Genomic DNA, 24930 nt, shown 5'->3' on the forward strand with positions numbered 1-24930 from the left:
TATTTTGGCAATTCTTGTATTTTACTATCAAACTGTTGCTGTATAATCTCTTTCTCAGAGTGTAAAGAAAAAATAAAATGTGGATTTTTTTACTATCTAATTATAGATGTAAGAGAGGGAATTTACAAATAAAAAAGAATGAATAGCACAAAGTATTCAAAATTTTATTACATTTCCCAGGAATTTTGTAAACAAATATACATTTACAAATCAACAGCTGTTGCATGGCTTATAATCTCAACCAATGATCACAGGTGCTTGCATAAGATGCTAATTTTAAAGATTTATGATAGGGCAGGGATCTGGCTACTATGGAAAAGTACCCAAACCCCTGCCGTATTATCAATTTTTAAAATTAACATTTTATAAAAAAAAAACATACAGCATGTACCAGGAATTTATCTACATACACTGTACATACTTTACACTTTCATCATCAACAGAATCCTGGACTTTCTTCATTTTATAAGTTATACTGCAAGTTTATCAAGTTTTTATTGTACATGTAAAATGACACTTTGCATAAAAGCCATATTGACCAACTGTCTGTGTTATCTCAAATTGTCTTCATGTAGGCCTATAGACGTTACATTGTCTCTTATATCACAGTCTGTGTTATAATTATCTTATCTCTGAGTCATCGATGGAATGAGAAATCTATTTTCAATAGCAATGATAAGATCTGGTAACATGGCATCCAATACGGCCATCCCCTTCTTCGTGGTTCGAAGGCCTCTGTAATAAGAAACAGACAAAAAAAATCAGTTGGGTCCACAATTATTGAAAAGATGCTCAAAGAGCTGTATTGCTCATCGAGATATTGAAACAAGAGGCCCAAAGGGACGTACTAGTACTTATATGGATTTTAAAACAAGGGGCTTAAAAGGCTGTACTACTCATCTGGATATCAAAACAAGAGGCCTAAAGGGCTGTACTACTGAACTGGATATTAAAACAAGGACATAGTCGTCAAGATCCCCCGCCCAGGCAAATATTATATTACATGAAATTAAAGTGGGCAACATGCATGAAAACATAAAATACATGACATAGCATTTAGAATCATTACATGTTGCGTTAATCAAACTTGTGCTAGGGACTTAGGTAATAAGTCTACCAATTAAGTTTCATAAAATTCTGATCATTCCTTCAAAAGATATTGTGTGGAAAGCAATCAGCCAATCAGATCACAGCAGTCTTGTCAGTCAAGCAAATATCCAAACAGCTGTAACACTTGTTGCTTTGTAAAATTTTGGCTCACTTTTCTTCTCGAAAAAGAAAATACTACAAATTCCTATTAGGAAGTATGGAATTATGAGAAAAAGTGTGATGAACTTGGACAGAAAACAAACCAATAATTCTCAGAAAATCCCACTTTTCCCCAACTTTTACAATACTTGGATTTTCTGAGAAAAAGAGGGACCTGTAAATCCCAATTAATCATAGATTTAGTTCTGGTGTAGGATATAGAAACCCTCTATATCAGAACTGAGGCATATGATTACATAATACAAATATTCAAACAGTTCCAGGGTTCTGAAATGAGAACGGATGATCAGTAAGAAACTATATATAGAACTGTGGATTTTAAGAATCCTAGCCGTATGAGGTCCCAGGTGCGGAATTTGACAGGTGTAATTGAGGGCTGGGTTACATACTTACATATAACTTGTTCTAGAATTCCAGGTATTCTGATGAAAGAAAGTCACTACAACACACTTATGACAAATACACACACATACTAGCTACAAATGTATGAGTGATCTATCTAATCTCAACAGGTGACTGCACTCATGACCAGCTTTTATCAAATAAAGAATGTTCCTGTTCATGAGGATTGAATTGAGTGGGGATGCATAGTCATACACAATGTCAGCAGGAAACACTTACACAGTATATACAGTAGACATACACAGTATATACAGTAGACATACACAGTGTATACAGTAGACATACACAGTGTATACAACAGACATACACAGTGTACACAGTAGACATACACAGTATATACAGTAGACATACACAGTATATACAGTAGACATACACAGTGTATACAGTAGACATACACAGTGTATACAGTAGACATACACAGTATATACAGTAGACATACACAGTGTATACAGTAGACATACATAGTGTATACAGTAGAACATACACAGTGTATACAGTAGACATACACAGTGTATACAGTAGACATACACAGTGTATACAGTAGACATACACAGTGTATACAGTAGACATACACAGTGTATACAGTAGACATACACAGTGTATACAGTAGACATACACAGTGTATACAGTAGACATACACAGTGTATACAGTAGACATACACAGTATATACAGTAGACATACACAGTGTATACAGTAGACATACATAGTGTATACAGTAGACATACACAGTGTATACAGTAGACATACATAGTGTATACAGTAGACATACACAGTATATACAGTAGACATACACAGTGTATACAGTAGACATACATAGTGTATACAGTAGACATACACAGTGTATACAGTAGACATACACAGTGTATACAGTAGACATACACAGTGTATACAGTAGACACACAGTGTATACAGTAGACATACACAGTGTATACAGTAGACATACACAGTGTATACAGTAGACATACACAGTGTATACAGTAGACATACACAGTGTATACAGTAGACATACACAGTGTATACAGTAGACATACACAGTGTATACAGTAGACATACAGTGTATACAGTAGACATACACAGTGTATACAGTAGACATACACAGTGTATACAGTAGACATACACAGTGTATACAGTAGACATACACAGTGTATACAGTAGACACACAGTGTATACAGTAGACATACACAGTGTATACAGTAGACATACACAGTGTATACAGTAGACATACAGTGTATACAGTAGACATACACAGTGTATACAGTAGACAGTGTATACAGCAGACACACAGTGTATACAGTAGACATACACAGTGTATACAGTAGACATACACAGTGTATACAGTAGACATACACAGTGTATTACAGTTAGACATACACAGTGTATACAGTAGACATACACAGTGTATACAGTAGACACACACAGTGTATACAGTAGACATACACAGTGTATACAGTAGACATACACAGTGTATACAGTAGACATACACAGTGTATACAGTAGACATACACAGTGTATACAGTAGACATACACAGTGTATACAGTAGACAGTGTATACAGTAGACACACAGTGTATACAGTAGACATACAGTGTAAACAGTAGACATACACAGTGTATACAGTAGACATACACAGTGTATACAGTAGACATACACAGTGTATACAGTAGACATACACAGTGTATACAGTAGACACACAGTGTATACAGTAGACAAACAATGTATACAGTAGACATACAGCGTATACAGTAGACATTGTATACAGTAGACACACAGTGTATACAGTAGACATACACAGTGTATACAGTAGACAGTGTATACAGTAGACATACAGTGTATACAGTAGACAGTGTAAACAGTAGACATACACAGTGTATACAGTAGACATACAGTGTATACAGTAGACAGTGTATACAGTAGACATACACAGTGTATACAGTAGACAGTGTATACAGCAGACATACAGTGTATACAGTAGACACAGTGTATACAGCAGACATACACAGTGTATACAGTAGACATACAGTGTATACAGTAGACATACAGTGTATACATTAGACACAGTGTATACAGTAGACAGTGTAAACAGTAGACATACACAGTGTATACATTAGACACACAGTGTATACAGTAGACATACAGTGTATACATTAGACACACAGTGTATACAGTAGACACAAACAGTGTATACAGTAGACATACACAGTGTATACAGTAGACACACAGTGTATACAGTAGACATACACAGTGTATACAGTAGACATACACAGTGTATAGCCGTATACATACACATTGGATACAGTAGACATACCAGTGTATACAGTAGACAGATAACAGTGTCTACAGTAGACCACACAGTGTATGACAGTAGCGATACAACAGTGTATTACAGTAGGACATACACAGTGTATACAGTAGACAATACACAGTGTATACAGTAGATACACAGTGTATACAGTAGACACACAGTGTATACAGTAGACATACACAGTGTAACAGTAGACAGTACACAGTGTATACAGTAGACACAACAGTGTATACAGTAGACATACATAGTGTATACAGTAGACATGACACAGTGTCTACAGTAGACATACACAGTGTATACAGTAGACATACACGTGTATACAGTAGACAACACAGTGTATACGTACGAGACATACAGTGTATACAGTAGACATACAGTGTATACAGTAGACATACACAGTGTATACAGTAGACATACACAGTGTATACAGTAGACATACACAGTGTATACAGTAGACATACAGTGTATACAGTAGACATACACAGTGTATACAGTAGACATACACAGTGGTATACAGTAGACAACACAGTGTATACAGTAGACATACACAGTGTATACAGTAGACATACCACAGTGTATACAGTAGACATACACAGTGTATACAGTAGCCACAGTGGTATACAGCTAGACATACAACAGTGTATCACAGTAGGACATACACAGTGTATACAGTAGACATACACAGTGTATACAGTAGACATACACAGTGTATACAGTAGCATACACAGTGTATACAGTAGACATAACACAGTGATATACAGTAGACATACACAGTGTAACAGTAGACATACACGTGATACAGTAGACATACACAGTGTACTACCAGTAGACATACACAGATATACACAGTACACATACACAGTGTATACAGTAGACATACACATGTGTATACAGTAGACATACACGTGTATACAGTAGACCATACAGTGTATAGCAGTAAAGACATACACATGTAACAGTAGACTACAGTTATACGTAGACAAACAGTGTAACAGTAGACATACAAGTGTATAATACAGTAGACATACAACAGTGTATACAGTAGACACAGTTATACAGTACACACGTGTATACACGTAGACTACACAGTGTCAGTACACAGTAGACACACACGTGTATACAGTAGATACACAGTATACGTAGACACAGTGTATACAGTAGACATACACAGTGTATACAGTAGACATACACAGTGTATACAGTAGACATACAGTGTATACAGTAGAAACGTGTATACACAGTGTATACAGTAGACATACACAGTATATACAGTAGAAATACACAGTGTATACAGTAGACACACAGTGTATACAGTAGACATACACAGTGTATACAGTAGACATACACAGTGTATACAGTAGACATACACAGTGTATACAGTAGACACACAGTGTATACAGTAGACATACACAGTGTATACAGTAGACATACACAGTATATACTGTAGACACACAGTGTCTACAGTAGACACACAGTGTATACAGTAGACATACACAGTGTATACAGTAGACATACACAGTGTATACAGTAGACATACAGTGTATACAGTAGACATACACAGTGTATACAGTAGACACACAGTGTATACAGTAGACATACACAGTGTATACAGCAGACACAGTGTATACAGTAGACATACACAGTGTATACAGTAGACATACACAGTGTATACAGCAGACACAGTGTATACAGTAGACAGTGTATACAGTAGACATACACAGTGTATACAGTAGACAGTGTATACAGTAGACAGTGTATACAGTAGACAAACAGTGTATACAGTAGACATACACAGTGTATACAGCAGACGTACACAGTGAATACAGTAGACATACACAGTGTTAGGAGACATACATTGTATAAGGTGACATACACAGTGTAAGGAGACATACACAGTGTAAGGAGACATACACAGTGAAAGGTGACATACACAGTGTAAGGAGACATACACAGTGAAAGGTGACATACACAGTGTAAGGATACATACACAATATAAGGAGACATACACAGTTTAAGGAGAGATACTTCGTGTTAGCAGACATATACAGTTTATGGAGAGATACACAATATAAGGAGACATATACAGTTTAAGGAGAGATACATCGTGTAAGGAGACATATACAGTTTAAGGAGAAATACTTCGTTTAAGGAGACATATACAGTTTAAGGAGAAATACATCGTGTAAGGAGACATATACAGTTTAAGGAGAAATACATCGTGTAAGGAGACATATACAGTTTAAGGAGAGATACATCGTGTAAGGAGACATATACAGTTTAAGGAGAGATGCATCGTGTAAGGAGACATACACAGTTTAAGGAGAGATATTTCGTGTAAGGAGACATATACAGTTTAAAGAGAGATACACAATGTAAGGAGACATATACAGTTTAAGGAGAGATACATCATGTAAGGAGACATACACAGTGTAAGGAGAGACACTTCGTGTAAGGAGACATATACAGTTTAAGGAGAGATACATCGTGTAAGGAGACATATACAGTTTAAGGAGAGATACTTCGTGTACGGAGACATATACAGTTTAAGGAGAAATACATCGTGTAAGGAGACATATACAGTTTAAGGAGAGATACATCGTGTAAGGAGACATATACAGTTTAAGGAGAGATGCATCGTGTAAGGAGACATACACAGTTTAAGGAGAGATACTTCGTGTAAGGAGACATATACAGTTTAAGGAGAGATACATCATGTAAGGAGACATATACAGTTTATGGAGAGATACATCATGTAAGCAGACATATACAGTTTAAGGAGAGATACTTCGTGTAAGGAGACATATACAGTTTAAGGAGACATACACAATGTAAGGAGACATATACAGTTTAAGGAGACATACACAATGTAAGGAGACATATACAGTTTAAGGAGAATTGAATTGAATTGAATTGAATATCTTTATTTCCTCCAACGTGTGAAGATCAATTCGACAATATTGAAAATATGAAAATGAGAACGTATGTACATTGATTAAATAGACATTAATTTGATATTATGTATGTATTGAATTAATATTGAAACTCAGTACATGGACTGAAATTCGCCGAAGTCATATGAGCTGATTATTGTTCAACACAGTTCGTCAATCTTATGATAGAACACTACAGGCGGGATAGCCAATGTACAAGAGCTGATTTCATTAGAAAGAATGTCTTTGCAGACTCGATCATCAACAGTTTCCAATTCTCAGGACTGATATCAAGCGTATCATTATCTCCTCCAAGAAGAAAGTTTACAAGTTTTTCATCATCATTTAAAATACTGACACTCTGAATAACCGGAAGTACATTCACTATTGAAGTTTGTAGGATGTCTCTTTCCTCAAAATATACACGGCAGTCTATTAATAAATGTTTAACAATGTCGTCGACATTTTGTTTACACGAGTCACATATACAGTTTGTTAAAGGTAGACTTCCAAGTTTGACGAGGAATCCAAATTCCCGACACATGTTGCTTATATCGAGGCACAAGAACCACAGTCTGTGTGGAGCGATACGTTGGTGAATATTTCTGAATCGCGTCAGTTCTGATCGTCTTGCTACGCGTTCTTTCCATTTAAGCTCAGACGTCTCTAAAATCGCTTTATTTACTGTATATTTCCAGGCGGTTTTTGTAGGGAAACATCCGTATCTTATAAAACTATCCAAGAAGTCTTCAAGACCATATTCGTAGATAGTGGAGATTAATGTCCGAAAAATATCGGTACATTCTGATAATCCGAACATGAGGTATATTCCTATGTTAAAATTAAATAAATGCTTGTGTATTTTTGTTAGTTGAGTCAAGCACAGTCTTCCAAAAAACAATAGTCTATACTTATCGATGTAGTATGAGAGACGACAAATCCCGAGAGTTTCGATGGTACTATCTGAGGGTGAATTTCTATCAAACCCCTGCAGGATTCTGCAGCTCTTTCTTTGCGTTACCTCGAGTTTGTCTAGACTCCTCCCCGGCACTTTTCCCCATATTTCACACGCATACATTCCGGTAGGTACTATGACGCGTTTCCATATAACAGATGACGCTATAGGAGTAATTTCTCCAAACCGGAGACCTACATCTCAAAGAGAGTGAAACGATCTCTGAAGCTTCCGACAAGATCTGTCAATGGCTTTATTTACCATATTTTTATTTGCGATAATTGTTCCTGCATATACTACACTGTCATTTGACACTATTTTATTTTCCCCCATATAGAATTCATGTTTTCCAGATTGGTTTCTACTATTAAAAGCAACAATAGCACTTTTGTCGGCGTTATATTTTAATTGCCATTTGAAGGCATATATCCTTGACGCGTCTATTAGAGTTTGTAGGCCACTTTTAGTAGATGATATCAGACAAGTGTCGTCCGCAAGAAGAATACCGGGAATATGTCTGTCCATTAGATTTATGCCACAGTTTGTTTCAACTAGGGTATTTAGCAATCCATCAATATACAATTTAAACATAAACGCGCTGAGAACTTTTCCTTGGCCGACCCCGCGCGTCACCTGTACATAGTTACTTAGTTCTCCCTTAATTCGGACGCATACTTTTGTATCCATATAAGAGTTGTAGATTACTTTCCAAAGTTGACCGCGTATACCGAGCTCGTACAGCTTATAAAAAAGCCCATTTAAGGAGAGATGCATCGTGTAAGGAGACATATACAGTTTAAGGAGAGATACATCCTGTAAGGAGACATATACAGTTTAAGGAGAGATACATCATGTAAGGAGACATATACAGTTTAAGGAGACATACACAATGTAAGGAGACATATACAGTTTAAGGAGACATACACAATGTAAGGAGACATATACAGTTTAAGGAGAGATACTTCGTGTACGGAGACATATACAGTTTAAAGAGAAATACATCGTGTAAGGAGACATATACAGTTTAAGGAGAAATACTTCGTGTACGGAGACATATACAGTTTAAGGAGAGATACTTCGTGTACGGAGACATATACAGTTTAAAGAGAAATACATCGTGTAAGGAGACATATACAGTTTAAGGAGAGATACTTCGTGTATGGAGACATATACAGTTTAAGGAGAGATACTTCGTGTAAGCAGACATATACAGTTTAAGGAGAGATACTTCGTGTACGGAGACATATACAGTTTAAGGAGAGATACTTCGTGTAAGGAGACATATACAGTGTAAGGAGACATACACAATGTAAGGAGACATATAGAGTTTATGGAGAGATACATCATGTAAGGAGACATATACAGTTTAAGGAGAGATACTTTGTGTAAGGAGACATATACAGTGTAAGGAGACATACACAATGTAAGGAGACATATAGAGTTTATGGAGAGATACATCATGTAAGGAGACATATACAGTTTAAGGAGAGATACATCATATAAGGAGACATACACAATGTAAGGAGATATATACAGTTAAAGGAGAGATACATCATGTAAGGAGACATACACAATGTAAGGAGATATATACATTTTATGGAGAGATACATCGTATAAGGAGACATATACAGTTTAAGGAGACATACACAATGTAAGGAGACATATACAGTTTAAGGAGAGATACATCGTGTAAGGAGACATATACAGTTTAAGGAGAGATACACAATGTAAGGAGACATATACAGTTTAAGGAGAGATACCTGGTATAAGGAGACATATACAGTGTAAGGAGAGATACTTCGTGTAAGGAGACATATACAGTTTAAGGAGAGATACATCATATAAGGAGACATATACAGTTTAAGGAGAGATACCTGGTATAAGGAGACATATACAGTTTAAGGAGAGATACCTCATATAAGGAGACATACACAGTATAAGGAGACATATACAGTTTAAGGAGAGATACCTGGTATAAGGAGACATATACACTTTAAGGAGAGATACATCGAATAAGGAGACATACACAGTTTAAGGAGATAGACCTTGTATAAGGAGAAATATACAGTTTAAGGAGAGATACATCGTATAAGGAGACATATACAGTTTAAGGAGAGATACATCGTGTAAGGAGACATATACAGTTTAAGGAGACATACACAATGTAAGGAGACATATACAGTTTAAGGAGATATACCTCGTATAAGGAGACATATACAGTTTACACAGCAGACACACGTAATATATTTACCTATTGTCAAGGATTATGAATTGGGTGTTGATCAGCGACGCAATTGTCGGTCCTTGAAAAACTGACCAGAGTGTATGATCTGGGCACCTTAGGTTCCAACTCTGAAACACGAGCCAAACGATATTAATTGAGATGAATGATGACTAGTAGAAATGGAGAAGATATCAACCATGCTTAGTCATAGACACTATACTTATAGTTAAAACAGAAACACCAATCAAGCCATTAACATATAACATATATTCTACAAACAATCAGAAAATTGAATGGATCAGAATTGTCTACATAAGTATTAGAATTTCATGGTATTTCGGATGATTGTATGGTTGGCAGCCATCTGGGGCCGCGGTGGACAAGTGGTTAAGGTGTCCCGACACTTTATCACTAGCCCTCCACCTCTGGGTTGCGAGTTCGAAACCTACGTGGGGCAGTTGCCAGGTACTGACCGTAGGCCGGTGGTTTTTCTCCGGGTACTCCGGCTTTCCTCCACCTCCAAAACCTGGCACATCCTTAAATGACCCTGGCGGCTAATAGGACGTTAAACAAAAACAAACCAAATGGCAGCCATCTCATGCCTCGGCCTTTAAAATCATCTCCAGCCTCTGTGTTGACAATAAATGTAATACGAGTCATTTTAAACTGATTTACCATATGTGTTACTCCCTCCTTTGTTCTAAGGCCCACAGCAACTAATTCTTTCAAGCTGAAAATTTAATAAAAATCAAAAAACATTTGTTATAGAGTGGTACAATACAGTTTTCGAATTTCATACAAAATATTTTTTTTTTTATTTCAAATAGATAAGCCATCCAGTAATTGATCATATGGAAATTGAAAATTATGATCTTTGGTGTTTCTGCTTGCATCAGTGACGTGGTAATCATAAGGGTCTATAGTATATATGAATTGATGACAAGCTGAATATTGTAAACAAGAGTTTGACAAGGGTTATTACACATATCACTTTAAACAAATACTAGAGAACTAACTTTTAAGCCTAAACATTATTAATATTTGAAGAACATTTATAATCTTAAGTTACTTTATTGGTTTCATGAAGTAAACAGCGTTGTTGTAGCAATACTGTAAATCACTTAGATTTTACAAATACAAAATGTACTTTATTTCCTTTTCTGACATATTCATGAATACATAATTTTGTGAACACTGACTAGAAATGACTTTAAATTGGCAAATGATGAGCTACATTTGTATCAAGAGTTATGGACAAGACTCACATATTGGTAACTGGTAGCTTGGTCATCATCCAAAGGTGTTCTTTTTGTACAAATAATTGTGAAAGATTTGAATTTGCGTTCAACTCTCCTTATGTATTAATAACAGTCAAGAACAAATGTTAAAACCTTATCAGCCATTTTGAGCTAGAATTGCCTAGATGCTGGAAAATTGGCCTTCAGAGTAAAATATGAAACTGAACTACATCTGTAAATACAAAAGCACTAATTTCTCCTCAGAGTTAAATCAACATCCAATCTAAATGATCAGAAACCATTTAAAACTTACGCTGATGATGGTCTGACCAATATATTAGTTTAACTTACATATCTTTGTCTGTCTGTTCCACAATCCTACGTGTGGCATGGCCATCTCTCTCTACTTCAAACATCCAGGGAATGGGCTCAAGGGTTTGTATCCGTGCTTCTCTCGTACGTTGCCCCAACCCCCGTGGGACAAACCGACCATGGGCTCCTATAAAAAACAAACGTAAGACAGGCGATACCTCTAGACCATGAACATGTTATAACTTAAGGACTAAAGTCCCTTGAGGCCCAGTGGTTACAGGAAAAGAATTAACAAGTAATGAACCAAGAAACCTGTACAGGTTTCATGACACATGATGGACAATTATTGAAAGTGGAGAGTGCAGTAAACCCTTCTTATATAGGAAAAGCCTGTTGCTCAATCCTTTTTAAACCAAAAAAATATATTTTATCACTAGCCTTACTAGCTAAGGCTAATTGGGATTTCCCTTCATCTTGGTGGTATAACATCTGCTAATTAAGACAGTGAGATGTCGCTAGTTCAAGCCCCCCTACTGACATTTTCACTACTCCTTCCTGTTACAGATTTGGTGCCATTGACCAGTCAAGTGTAAGCTATAAGAGATTAAGGGGATTCCTTGAAGCTAAAGAAACTGGGTCATGATTGTCTTCAGAGGACTTTGTAAAGTAGAGAGTAGTGTAACAAAGGATATCAATTTACTGGTTCAATCCCACACAAATACCTATATAATCCTAAACCGTGTACCACCCCTCACCTATATAAACCTAAACCATGTACCACCCCTCAGCTATATAATCCTAAACCGTGTACTACCCCTCGCTTATATAATCCTAAACCATGTACCACCCCTCGCGTATATAATCCTAAAACATGTACCAACCCTCACCTATATAATCCTAAAACATGTACCACCCCTCACCTATATAATCCTAAACCATGTACCACACCTGTACCTATATAATCATATACCTGGCCTCACACATGTACCTATATAATCATATACCTGACCTCACACCTGTACCTATATAATCCTATACCTGACCCCACACCTGTACCTATATAATACTATACCTGACCCCACACCTGTACCTATATTATCCTATACCTGACCCACACCTGTACCTATATAATCCTTTACCTGGCTTCACACTTTTATCTATATAATCCTATACCTAACCCACACCTGTACCTATATAATCCTTTACCTGGCTTCACACTTTTACCTATATACTACTATACCTGGCCTCACACATGTACCTATATAATCCTATACCTGACCTCACACCTGTACCTATATAATCATATACCTGACCTCACACCTGTACCTGACCCCACACCTGTACCTGACCCCACACCTGTACCTATATAATCCTATACCTGACCCCACACCTGTACCTATATAATCCTATACCTGACCTCACACCTGTACCTATATAATCCTATACCTGGCCTCACACATGTACCTATATAATCCTATACCTGACCCCACACCTCTACCTATAAAATCCTATATCTGGTCCCACAACAGTAACTATATTACCTGGCCCCACAACAATAACTATATTACCTGGTCCCACAACAGTAACTATATTACCTGGTCCCACAACAGTAACTATATTACCTGGTCCCACAACAGTAACTTTATTACCTGGCCCCACAACAGTAACTATATTACCTGGCCCCACAACAGTAACTATATTACCTGGTCCCACAACAGTAACTATATTACCTGGTCCCACAACAGTTACTATATTACCTGGTCCAACAACCATAACTATATTACCTGGTCCCACAACAGTAACTATATTACCTGGCCCCACAACAGTAACTATATTACCTGGTCCCACATCAGTTACTATATTACCTGGTCCCACAACAGTTACTATATTACCTGGTCCCACAACAATAACTATATTACCTGGCCCCACAACAATAACTATATTACCTGGTCCCACAACAGTAACTATATTACCTGGTCCCACAACAGTAAATATATTACCTGGTCCCACAACAGTAACTATATTAACTGGCCCCACAACAGTAACTATATTACCTGGTCCCACAACCATAACTATATTATCTGGTCCCACAACAGTAACTATATTACCTGGTCCCACAACCGTAACTATATTACCTGGTCCCACAACAGTTACTATATTACCTGGTCCCACAACAGTTACTATATTACCTGGCCCCACAACAATAACTATATTACCTGGTCCCACAACAGTTACTATATTACCTGGTCCCACAACAGTAACTATATTACCTGGTCCCACAACAGTTACTATATTACCTGGTCCCACAACAGTTACTATATTACCTGGTCCCACAACAGTAACTATATTATCTGGCCCCACAACAGTAACTATATTACCTGGTCCCACAACAATAACTATATTATCTGGTCCCACAACAGTAACTATATTACCTGGTCCCACAACAGTTACTATATTACCTGGTCCCACAACAATAACTATATTACCTGGTCCCACAACAGTTACTATATTACCTGGTCCCACAACAGTAACTATATTACCTGGCCCCACAACAGTAACTATATTACCTGGTCCCACAACAGTTACTATATTACCTGGTCCCACAACAGTTACTATATTACCTGGTCCCACAACAGTTACTATATTACCTGGTCCCACAACAGTAACTATATTACCTGGTCCCACAACAGTAACTATATTACCTGGTCCCACAACAGTAACTATATTACCTGGTCCCACAACAGTAACTATATTACCTGGTCCCACAACAGTAACTATATTACCTGGCCCCACAACAGTTACTATATTACCTGGTCCCACAACAGTTACTATATTACCTGGTCCCACAACCGTAACTATATTACCTGGTCCAACAACAGTAACTATATTATCTGGTCCCACAACAGTAACTATATTACCTTGTCCCACAACAGTAACTATATTACCTGGTCCCACAACAGTAACTATATTACCTGGTCCCACTCCTATATATTGCTGTCCTGTCCAGTAGGCTGTGTTGTGGTCACTCCTTGCACCCTAAAATATTTATTTTTAAAATGTCTGTATGTTGATATATAGGTTGTATCACTGACATCATATTGTGTTACATACAAACATGTATGATGGGTATATACAAATGTACACAATAAGTAATACCTAACAATCAATTATTGACCTTTAATGGGTAGCACAGGCTAGGATCACAGGGACTTGACTTAATTTATCAATGCACTGTCCAAACATATTACACAGTTATACATATATTTATATGTATTACAAAATATATGATCATGAGTTAGAATTTTTACCAAATTCCTGTAGGCAGGAAAACTATGTAATATTTCACATGGTTATAATGCAATATTATCTCATCAATGAAATTATCCAATGTTATTCTAAAATATTCTAAAACTTCTGATTCCTCATCTAAATTATAACTGACTGAAGACCACAATACTTACATTCTTAGCAAAGTTAGATACTTCATACTGTTCAAACCCATGTTTTTCCAAAATCTGAAATATAAATTATCAGATCATTATTAAATAACAATACATATATGTTATTTAAAAAAAACAAAAAACAACAACTTATAAACCTCACTTACATTCATTGACACCAGTTATCACATGTACACAATGGATGTAAATATCAGCCCTGCTGCACTCTATTAGATAATTGAAAGAGTTGAATCATGTAAATTGTATGTTGTTTATGACTTTGTTTGTTGTATATGACTTTGTATGATGTATATGACTTTGTATGTTGTATATGACTTTGTATGTTATTTGTGACTTTGTATGTTGTATATGACTTTGTATGTTGTATATGACTTTTTATGTTATATATGACTTTGTATGTTGTTTATGACGTTGTATATTGTTTATGACGTTGTATATTGAATATGACGTATATTGTATATGACTTTGTATGTTGTATATGACTTTTTATGTTATATATGACTTTGTATGTTGTGTATGACGTTGTATATTATTTATGACATTGTATATTGTTTATGACATTGTATATTGAATATGACGTATATTGTATATGACTTTGTATGTTGTATATGACTTTGTATGTTGTATATGACTTTGTATGTTGTATATGACGTTGTATGTTGTATATGACATTGTATGTTGTATATGACATTGTATGTTGTACATGTATATGACTTTGTATGTTGTATATGATGTTGTTTGTTGTATATGACATTGTATGTTGTATATGACTTTGTATGTTGTATATGACATTTTTATGTTGTATATGACTCTATATGTTTACTTCAATACAAATCCAAGCTGTAACATTTCAGTGTTGTAGAACATTAAGGGAACAATCTTCTGCAGTCACTGATGATACAGTGGCTGATACATGCTGGGGAAAGCTATATTTCCTAATCACAAATCATAGGTCAAATGAAGGACATGACCAGATGGACATGGTGAGATATGCTCCTGAGACTGAGATCGAGGGATGGATGCCTGCCCAAAACATATGATATGCATACTATTTATGTGGGGTTATTAACAGAAAATGACCTCTAATGTATATCTTCATCAATTCATATTTCAATACTGCTTCAAAAAACTACAAGCAAGGGAGATAACTCAGTTGTTTGCCTTTTCAAATTTAACAATCAGGGGAGGTAACTCAGCTCTCTGTCTTCTTTGACTATTTCATGAACTAAGTTACATACACTAAGAAAAAATAATTATCTTTGTTGACTTTCATGTATTCCAGTATTGTGACAGCTCCAACGTTTATTTCTGCATATATATGATCGAGGTACTTATAACAATTTTAAGATATAAGATCAGGGGAGATACAAAAATGTAACAACCAAGAGACTCACTTCCACTGCTTCCAGGTACATGTCTGCCATCATGTCTTCTTCTGGCAACTCCTGTATGAAGATGATGAATCATGTTGTAGAATTTCTCATAAATGCGAACAGAGTAATTGTTTATGGTTTTGCATCTTAATTTTCAGCATCTAATATCATATGAAGAAAACAGTCCAGAGACAAAAAGACACTGACTGGCTACATCAAAGTGTCATTGGACAGAAATGTCATGACATCAACAATGCAGCATGACACTCCACCAAATCAGATTATTATAATGATAGGCTTATCAGAAGTACCTAAATGGGACATTTAGTAAGGAAAAGTAGGTCGGACAAAAAAGGGAAGAAGAAAAGGTCAAAAGTGTTTTGATACCAGGAAGCAAATTAAGTCATAAATAAGAACACATGGGGCATAATAAACAGTTGTATATATATTCTATATATTTTAGATTAATAACATAGTAACACAAGTGACGAAGAAAGACAACTTTTTGACTTGTGCCCTGACCGGGCCTCGAACTCACGATCTACGGCACCCAATCGCCTAGCCAGAAATACCTGCAGCTTATACAGCTGCGCCACACCAGCTTTGTTAAAAAAGAACTTTTCAATGGCGCAGTGATGGTCGGCCCGATACCCTGACATGATCATTGTGGAAGTCCTCTATAAGATGATATGAATACCTGGATCGTACAGTAGCCATGTTTTGTTTGTGGTATTTCCGGAATATTAGTCTTTGTCTACATTTGTTAAAAAAACAACGTAAGTTTTGTCCGTTTCCCACAAAGCGTTCTAGAATTTAGATAAATTGGATTTGAAAGAACTCTAACAGGCAGCTTTATAAGCCACTGGAATGGCCTAGTTACTACAAAACGTAAGCTAATGTTGGTCAAGGGAGATGACTACAAATTTTCATGTATCGCGATACAAATCAAGGATAGACGATGCATTGATGCACCACTATGCAATCTAATGCATCGATGAATCGTTACACTACTAGTAAAAATATTACAAAGGCGAATCCACTATATAACAGAATGATTATGTGATAAATAAGTTTATTATATTCCTGAACCTGTACACTTGTGTAAATTTTATCTACTGTAACTACCAGGAAAGTATTCCGCTTAGGAAATGTTCATATTTGAAATGCATGAAAAGATCTGATGTATCACTCAGGTGAGATGATACTGTGGGAAATGATAGAGACTTACAATAAGTCCACTTTGGACCCACTTGAAGAGTTGTGTGCCCCTTTCTAGTGTCAGCTGGTATAGAGAGATGTGCTGGTCACATATAGACAACACCTGAAACAGATCTTATATTGTTAATAGTTTATATGAACTGTTTGAAGTTCAACCATACACTTTCACTTTGTAGATTAAGACAGGTACAGAAATTATGGATGATGAATAATGCATGATGAGAAATACTGTATCGCTGGTCATTTTGCAGGGATATTTTTGCTATTTAGCGGGCCATCAAAGTGGTTGCGAAAATATAATCCATGAAATAGTAAGACACAGGTAAATATTATCCGTGAAATAAACAGTGATTAAGACTGTCATCATCAGCCAACTCGGTCACATCCAATCATCCAAAGTTATTTCCACAATTATAATGGCTCAGAATAGATTATATGCTACATGACAGTTGATTTGTTTGTGGTATAACAGAAATACATTGGTTATACAGAATACTTGCATTTATAAACATCTATTGTTATCTTATCTCGCTGAAACATGCTGGTGTTTGAGAGCTTTCTTACTGGTTGTGATATATTATATCAACAGTCACATGCTAAATAGTTTGTAATTTGATACTGGGAGCAATATTAGTGAAAATTAGATATCCTGTAAAAACCAGATCACAAAATTTTAATTTGTTAAAATTTAAATCTTTTGTTTTAAGTGAAAATCGCAAAATGTTTGACCCATGAAAATAACTGGCTGTATGGTATTTGTGGGTATATATTTTCTATGGTTTTAAGCTATTCAGATAGTTTCTTAGTACAAATTTTGTGGGTGCCCCAACTAAACAAATATTACAGTATTGAACTTCATTTTCATTTGTTGTATGCATTTTTAAGGTTGAACCTTGAAAACAGCACTCTTTCTACACATTTATATAAATAATTCATGCAATATAGTACATAATCATTCCTAGTATGCCGAGCTTATTCTAGTTGTTAATATCTTTTAGCTTCAATAGCCATTTTTTAATGCACAAAAATGTCTCGTGTATATATATATATATATATATACATTGTGATATGCCACTTTCAGTTCTTATCTGTTACAATCAGGTAAAACATGCCCTATAAGACATGATTATCAATGGTTGATTGATTTACCACGGGTAATTGAAAATTTAACATTTGATAGTAAATACGTTAAGCTGGACATCTACATAATATATTATATACAGGGTATATATTAAGATGAAAATTATGGTGTTCTAGATGGAGTACCATTGTACAGTGATCTGGTATTCCGTCTGAATATTTGGTGCTCTGTCCATGTTCGAAGATTAGAACTTGTTTTTATGCAGTACATTGTATATAACAAGAAATCACGGTATGACTTAATAAACCTAACACAAACAAAAATTCTACCAGACATCAAGGGCCGTTTGTTCAAAGGTCCATTAAATTAAACCTCCATTAACTTTTAATAGACCTTTGAACAACTGGCCCCAGAACTATAAGATCAATCTGACCATTGTTGGTGTTTCTTATCCGAGTCTTACTTGATGTATCTCTGTGATCCAGCTGTCAAGGGTTTGGCCGGGTCGACCGAAGATGACATCTACAGACACTCGTCCTGGGTACAGACTGACCGCCTCCTCTATACACCTGAAAAGAACAAAACTGGTCAACTGCCTATAGTTTATAACAGAATACGAGGGCTGATTTATACCACTATAATAAGGAGAGCAGAAATAGTCAGAGGGAGTAACACAAACTGGGAGTGCCTCACATGTAGTGTGGGAGAACCACACATAGTCTGGGATAGACACACAAATAGCCTGGATGACCTGTCAATAATATCTAGAGTAGACACACATATAGTCTGGGGGAGACACAAATCGTCAGGGAGAATAGAACATAAAGCTACACACATATTGTCAGGGGATACCACACAAATAGTCTGTCGGTCGGGAGGAACATATGTAGTCTGGGGGAAACACATATGTAGTCTGGGGGAGACACACATATAGTCTGGGGGAGGTACACATATAGTCTGGGGGAGACAAACATATAGTCTGGGAGAGGTACACGTATAGTCTGGGGGAGAAAAACGTATAGTCTGGGGGAGACACAGGTATAGTCTGGGGGAGACACACATGTATAGTCTGGGGGAGACAAACATATAGTCTGGGGGAGGTACACATATAGTCTGGGGGAGACAAACATATAGTCTGGGGGAGGTACACGTATAGTCTGGGGGAGGTACACGTATAGTCTGGGGGAGGAACACTTATAGTCTGGGGGAGACACACGTATAGTCTGGGGGAGACACACGTATAGTCTGGGGGAGACACACGTATAGTCTGGGGGAGGTACACATATAGTCTGGGGGAGGTACACATATAGTCTGGGGGAGACAAACATATAGTCTGGGGGAGACAAACATATAGTCTGGGGGAGGTACACATATAGTCTGGGGGAGACACATGTATAGTCTGGGGGAGGTACACATATAGTCTGGGGGAGACAAACATATAGTCTGGGGGAGACAAACATATAGTCTGGGGGAGACAAACATATAGTCTGGGGGAAACACATATGTAGTCTGGGGGAGAGACATGTATAGTCTGGGGGAGGTACACATATAGTCTGGGGGAGGTACACATATAGTCTGGGGGAGACACATGTATAGTCTGGGGGAGGTACACATATAGTCTGGGGGAGGTACACATATAGTCTGGGGGAGACACACGTATAGTCTGGGGGAGACACACATATAGTCTGGGGGAGGTACACATATAGTCTGGGGGAGACACATGTATAGTCTGGGGGAGGTACACATATAGTCTGGGGGAGACAATCATATAGTCTGGGGGAGACAAACATATAGTCTGGGGGAGGTACACATATAGTCTGGGGGAGACAAACATAGTCTGGCGGAGGTACACATATAGTCTGGGGGAGACAAACATATTGTCTGGGGGAGGTACACATATAGTCTGGGGGAGGTACACATATAGTCTGGGGGAGACACACATATAGTCTGGGGGAGGTACACATATAGTCTGGGGGAGACACATGTATAGTCTGGGGGAGACACACATATAGTCTGGGGAGACAAACATATAGTCTGGGGGAGGTACACATATAGTCTGGGGGAGACACATGTATAGTCTGGGGGAGACACACATATAGTCTGGGGGAGGTACACATATAGTCTGGGGGAGACAAACATATAGTCTTGGGGATACAAACATATAGTCTGGGGGAGGTACACATATAGTCTGGAGGAGACACACATATAGTCTGGGGGAGACACACATATAGTCTGGGGGAGGTACACATATAGTCTGGGGGAGGTACACATATAGTCTGGGGGAGACACACATATAGTCTGGGGGAGGTACACATATAGTCTGGGGGAGGTACACATATAGTCTGGGGGAGACACACATATAGTCTGGGGGAGGTACACATATAGTCTGGGGGAGGTACACATATAGTCTGGGGGAGGTACACATATAGTCTGGGGGAGGTACACATATAGTCTGGGGGAGGTACACATATAGTCTGGGGGAGACACATGTATAGTCTGGGGGAGGTACACATATAGTCTGGGGGAGACACATGTATAGTCTGGGGGAGACACACATATAGTCTGGGGAGACAAACATATAGTCTGGGGGAGGTACACATATAGTCTGGGGGAGACAAACATATAGTCTAGGGGAGGTACACATAGTCTGGGGGAGACACACATATAGTCTGGGGGAGGTACACATATAGTCTGGGGGAGACACATGTATAGTCTGGGGGAGGTACACATATAGTCTGGGGGAGACAAAGATATAGTCTGGGGGAGGTACACATATAGTCTGGGGGAGGTACACATATAGTCTGGGGGAGACAAACATATAGTCTGGGGGAGACAAACATATAGTCTGGGGGAGGTACACATATAGTCTGGGGGAGGTACACATATAGTCTGGGGGAGACAAACATATAGTCTGGGGGAGGTACACATGTAGTCTGGGGGAGACACAAATCGTCAGGGAGAATAGAACATAAAGCTACACACATATTGTCAGGGGATACCACACAAATAGTCTGTCGGTCGGGAGGAACATATGTAGTCTGGGGGAAACACATATGTAGTCTGGGGGAGACACACATATAGTCTGGGGGAGGTACACATATAGTCTGGGGGAGACAAACATATAGTCTGGGAGAGGTACACGTATAGTCTGGGGGAGAAAAACGTATAGTCTGGGGGAGACACAGGTATAGTCTGGGGGAGACACACATGTATAGTCTGGGGGAGACAAACATATAGTCTGGGGGAGGTACACATATAGTCTGGGGGAGACAAACATATAGTCTGGGGGAGGTACACGTATAGTCTGGGGGAGGTACACGTATAGTCTGGGGGAGGAACACTTATAGTCTGGGGGAGACACACGTATAGTCTGGGGGAGACACACGTATAGTCTGGGGGAGACACACGTATAGTCTGGGGGAGGTACACATATAGTCTGGGGGAGGTACACATATAGTCTGGGGGAGACAAACATATAGTCTGGGGGAGACAAACATATAGTCTGGGGGAGGTACACATATAGTCTGGGGGAGACACATGTATAGTCTGGGGGAGGTACACATATAGTCTGGGGGAGACAAACATATAGTCTGGGGGAGACAAACATATAGTCTGGGGGAGACAAACATATAGTCTGGGGGAAACACATATGTAGTCTGGGGGAGAGACATGTATAGTCTGGGGGAGGTACACATATAGTCTGGGGGAGGTACACATATAGTCTGGGGGAGACACATGTATAGTCTGGGGGAGGTACACATATAGTCTGGGGGAGGTACACATATAGTCTGGGGGAGACACACGTATAGTCTGGGGGAGACACACATATAGTCTGGGGGAGGTACACATATAGTCTGGGGGAGACACATGTATAGTCTGGGGGAGGTACACATATAGTCTGGGGGAGACAATCATATAGTCTGGGGGAGACAAACATATAGTCTGGGGGAGGTACACATATAGTCTGGGGGAGACAAACATAGTCTGGCGGAGGTACACATATAGTCTGGGGGAGACAAACATATTGTCTGGGGGAGGTACACATATAGTCTGGGGGAGGTACACATATAGTCTGGGGGAGACACACATATAGTCTGGGGGAGGTACACATATAGTCTGGGGGAGACACATGTATAGTCTGGGGGAGACACACATATAGTCTGGGGAGACAAACATATAGTCTGGGGGAGGTACACATATAGTCTGGGGGAGACACATGTATAGTCTGGGGGAGACACACATATAGTCTGGGGGAGGTACACATATAGTCTGGGGGAGACAAACATATAGTCTTGGGGATACAAACATATAGTCTGGGGGAGGTACACATATAGTCTGGAGGAGACACACATATAGTCTGGGGGAGACACACATATAGTCTGGGGGAGGTACACATATAGTCTGGGGGAGGTACACATATAGTCTGGGGGAGACACACATATAGTCTGGGGGAGGTACACATATAGTCTGGGGGAGGTACACATATAGTCTGGGGGAGACACACATATAGTCTGGGGGAGGTACACATATAGTCTGGGGGAGGTACACATATAGTCTGGGGGAGGTACACATATAGTCTGGGGGAGGTACACATATAGTCTGGGGGAGGTACACATATAGTCTGGGGGAGACACATGTATAGTCTGGGGGAGGTACACATATAGTCTGGGGGAGACACATGTATAGTCTGGGGGAGACACACATATAGTCTGGGGAGACAAACATATAGTCTGGGGGAGGTACACATATAGTCTGGGGGAGACAAACATATAGTCTAGGGGAGGTACACATAGTCTGGGGGAGACACACATATAGTCTGGGGGAGGTACACATATAGTCTGGGGGAGACACATGTATAGTCTGGGGGAGGTACACATATAGTCTGGGGGAGACAAAGATATAGTCTGGGGGAGGTACACATATAGTCTGGGGGAGGTACACATATAGTCTGGGGGAGACAAACATATAGTCTGGGGGAGACAAACATATAGTCTGGGGGAGGTACACATATAGTCTGGGGGAGGTACACATATAGTCTGGGGGAGACAAACATATAGTCTGGGGGAGGTACACATGTAGTCTGGGGTAGACAAACATAGTCTGGGGGAGGTACACATATAGTCTGGGGGAGGTACACATATAGTCTGGGGGAGGTACACATATAGTCTGGGGGAGACACATGTATAGTCTGGGGGAGGTATACATATACATGTAGTCTGGGGAAAGTTACATATAGTCTGGGGGAGACAAACATATAGTCTTGGGGAGACACAAATATAGTCTGGGGGAGACACAAATATAGTCTGGGGGAGACAAACATATAGTCTGGGGGAGGTACACATATAGTCTGGGAGATACAAACATATAGTCTGGGGGAGGTACACATGTAGTCTGGGGGAGACACACATTTAGTCTGGGGGAGGTACACATATAGTCTGGGGGAGACAAACATATAGTCTGGGGGAGACACACATATAGTCTGGGGGAGGTACACATATAGTCTGGGGGAGACACACATATAGTCTGGGAGAGACAAACATAGTCTGGGGGAGGTACACATATAGTCTGGAGGAGGTACACATATAGTCTGGGGGAGGTACACATATAGTCTGGAGGAGGTACACATACAGTATAGTCTGGGGGAGACAAACATATAGTCTGGGGAAGACAAACATATAGTCTGGGGGAGACAAACATATAGTCTGGGGGAGGTACACATATAGTCTGGAGGAGGTACACATATAGTCTGGGGGAGACAAACATATAGTTTGGGGGAGACAAACATATAGTCTGGGGGAGGTACACATATAGTCTGGAGGAGGTACACATATAGTCTGGGGGAGACAAACATATAGTCTGGGGAAGACAAACATATAGTCTGGGGGAGACAAACATATAGTCTGGGGGAGGTACACATATAGTCTGGAGGAGGTACACATATAGTCTGGGGGAGACAAACATATAGTCTGGGGGAGACAAACATATAGTCTGGGGGAGACACATATAGTCTGGAGGAGGTACACATATAGTCTGGGGGAGACAAACATATAGTCTGGGGGAGACAAACATATAGTCTGGGGGAGACACAAATATAGTCTGGGGGAGACAAACATATAGTCTGGGGGAGACAAACATATAGTCTGGGGAGACACACATATAGTCTGG

General features: G+C 38.7%; 1 protein-coding gene across 2 annotated transcripts in view; it reads right to left on the minus strand.

The window, feature by feature from the left end:
- Window positions 1–148: 148 nt before the first annotated feature.
- Window positions 149–24930, minus strand: part of LOC117333443 (radical S-adenosyl methionine domain-containing protein 1, mitochondrial-like) — a 33167-nt gene continuing 8385 nt past the window's right edge. The window contains exons 8-16 of one of the 2 annotated variants that reach the window (XM_033892743.1): window positions 19229–19334; window positions 17695–17787; window positions 16488–16538; window positions 15094–15147; window positions 14605–14668; window positions 11672–11819; window positions 10758–10812; window positions 10110–10210; window positions 149–735 (exon numbers count right to left, since the gene is read on the minus strand). In XM_033892743.1, the coding sequence (XP_033748634.1) occupies window positions 627–735; window positions 10110–10210; window positions 10758–10812; window positions 11672–11819; window positions 14605–14668; window positions 15094–15147; window positions 16488–16538; window positions 17695–17787; window positions 19229–19334 (781 nt within the window). In that variant the 3' untranslated portion in view covers window positions 149–626. The remainder of the gene's footprint in view (window positions 736–10109; window positions 10211–10757; window positions 10813–11671; window positions 11820–14604; window positions 14669–15093; window positions 15148–16487; window positions 16539–17694; window positions 17788–19228; window positions 19335–24930) is intronic. The other variant, XM_033892751.1, reaches the window with a different exon arrangement.

Source organism: Pecten maximus, chromosome 1 (assembly GCF_902652985.1).
Source record: "Pecten maximus chromosome 1, xPecMax1.1, whole genome shotgun sequence".
Lineage (NCBI taxonomy): Eukaryota > Metazoa > Mollusca > Bivalvia > Pectinida > Pectinidae > Pecten > Pecten maximus.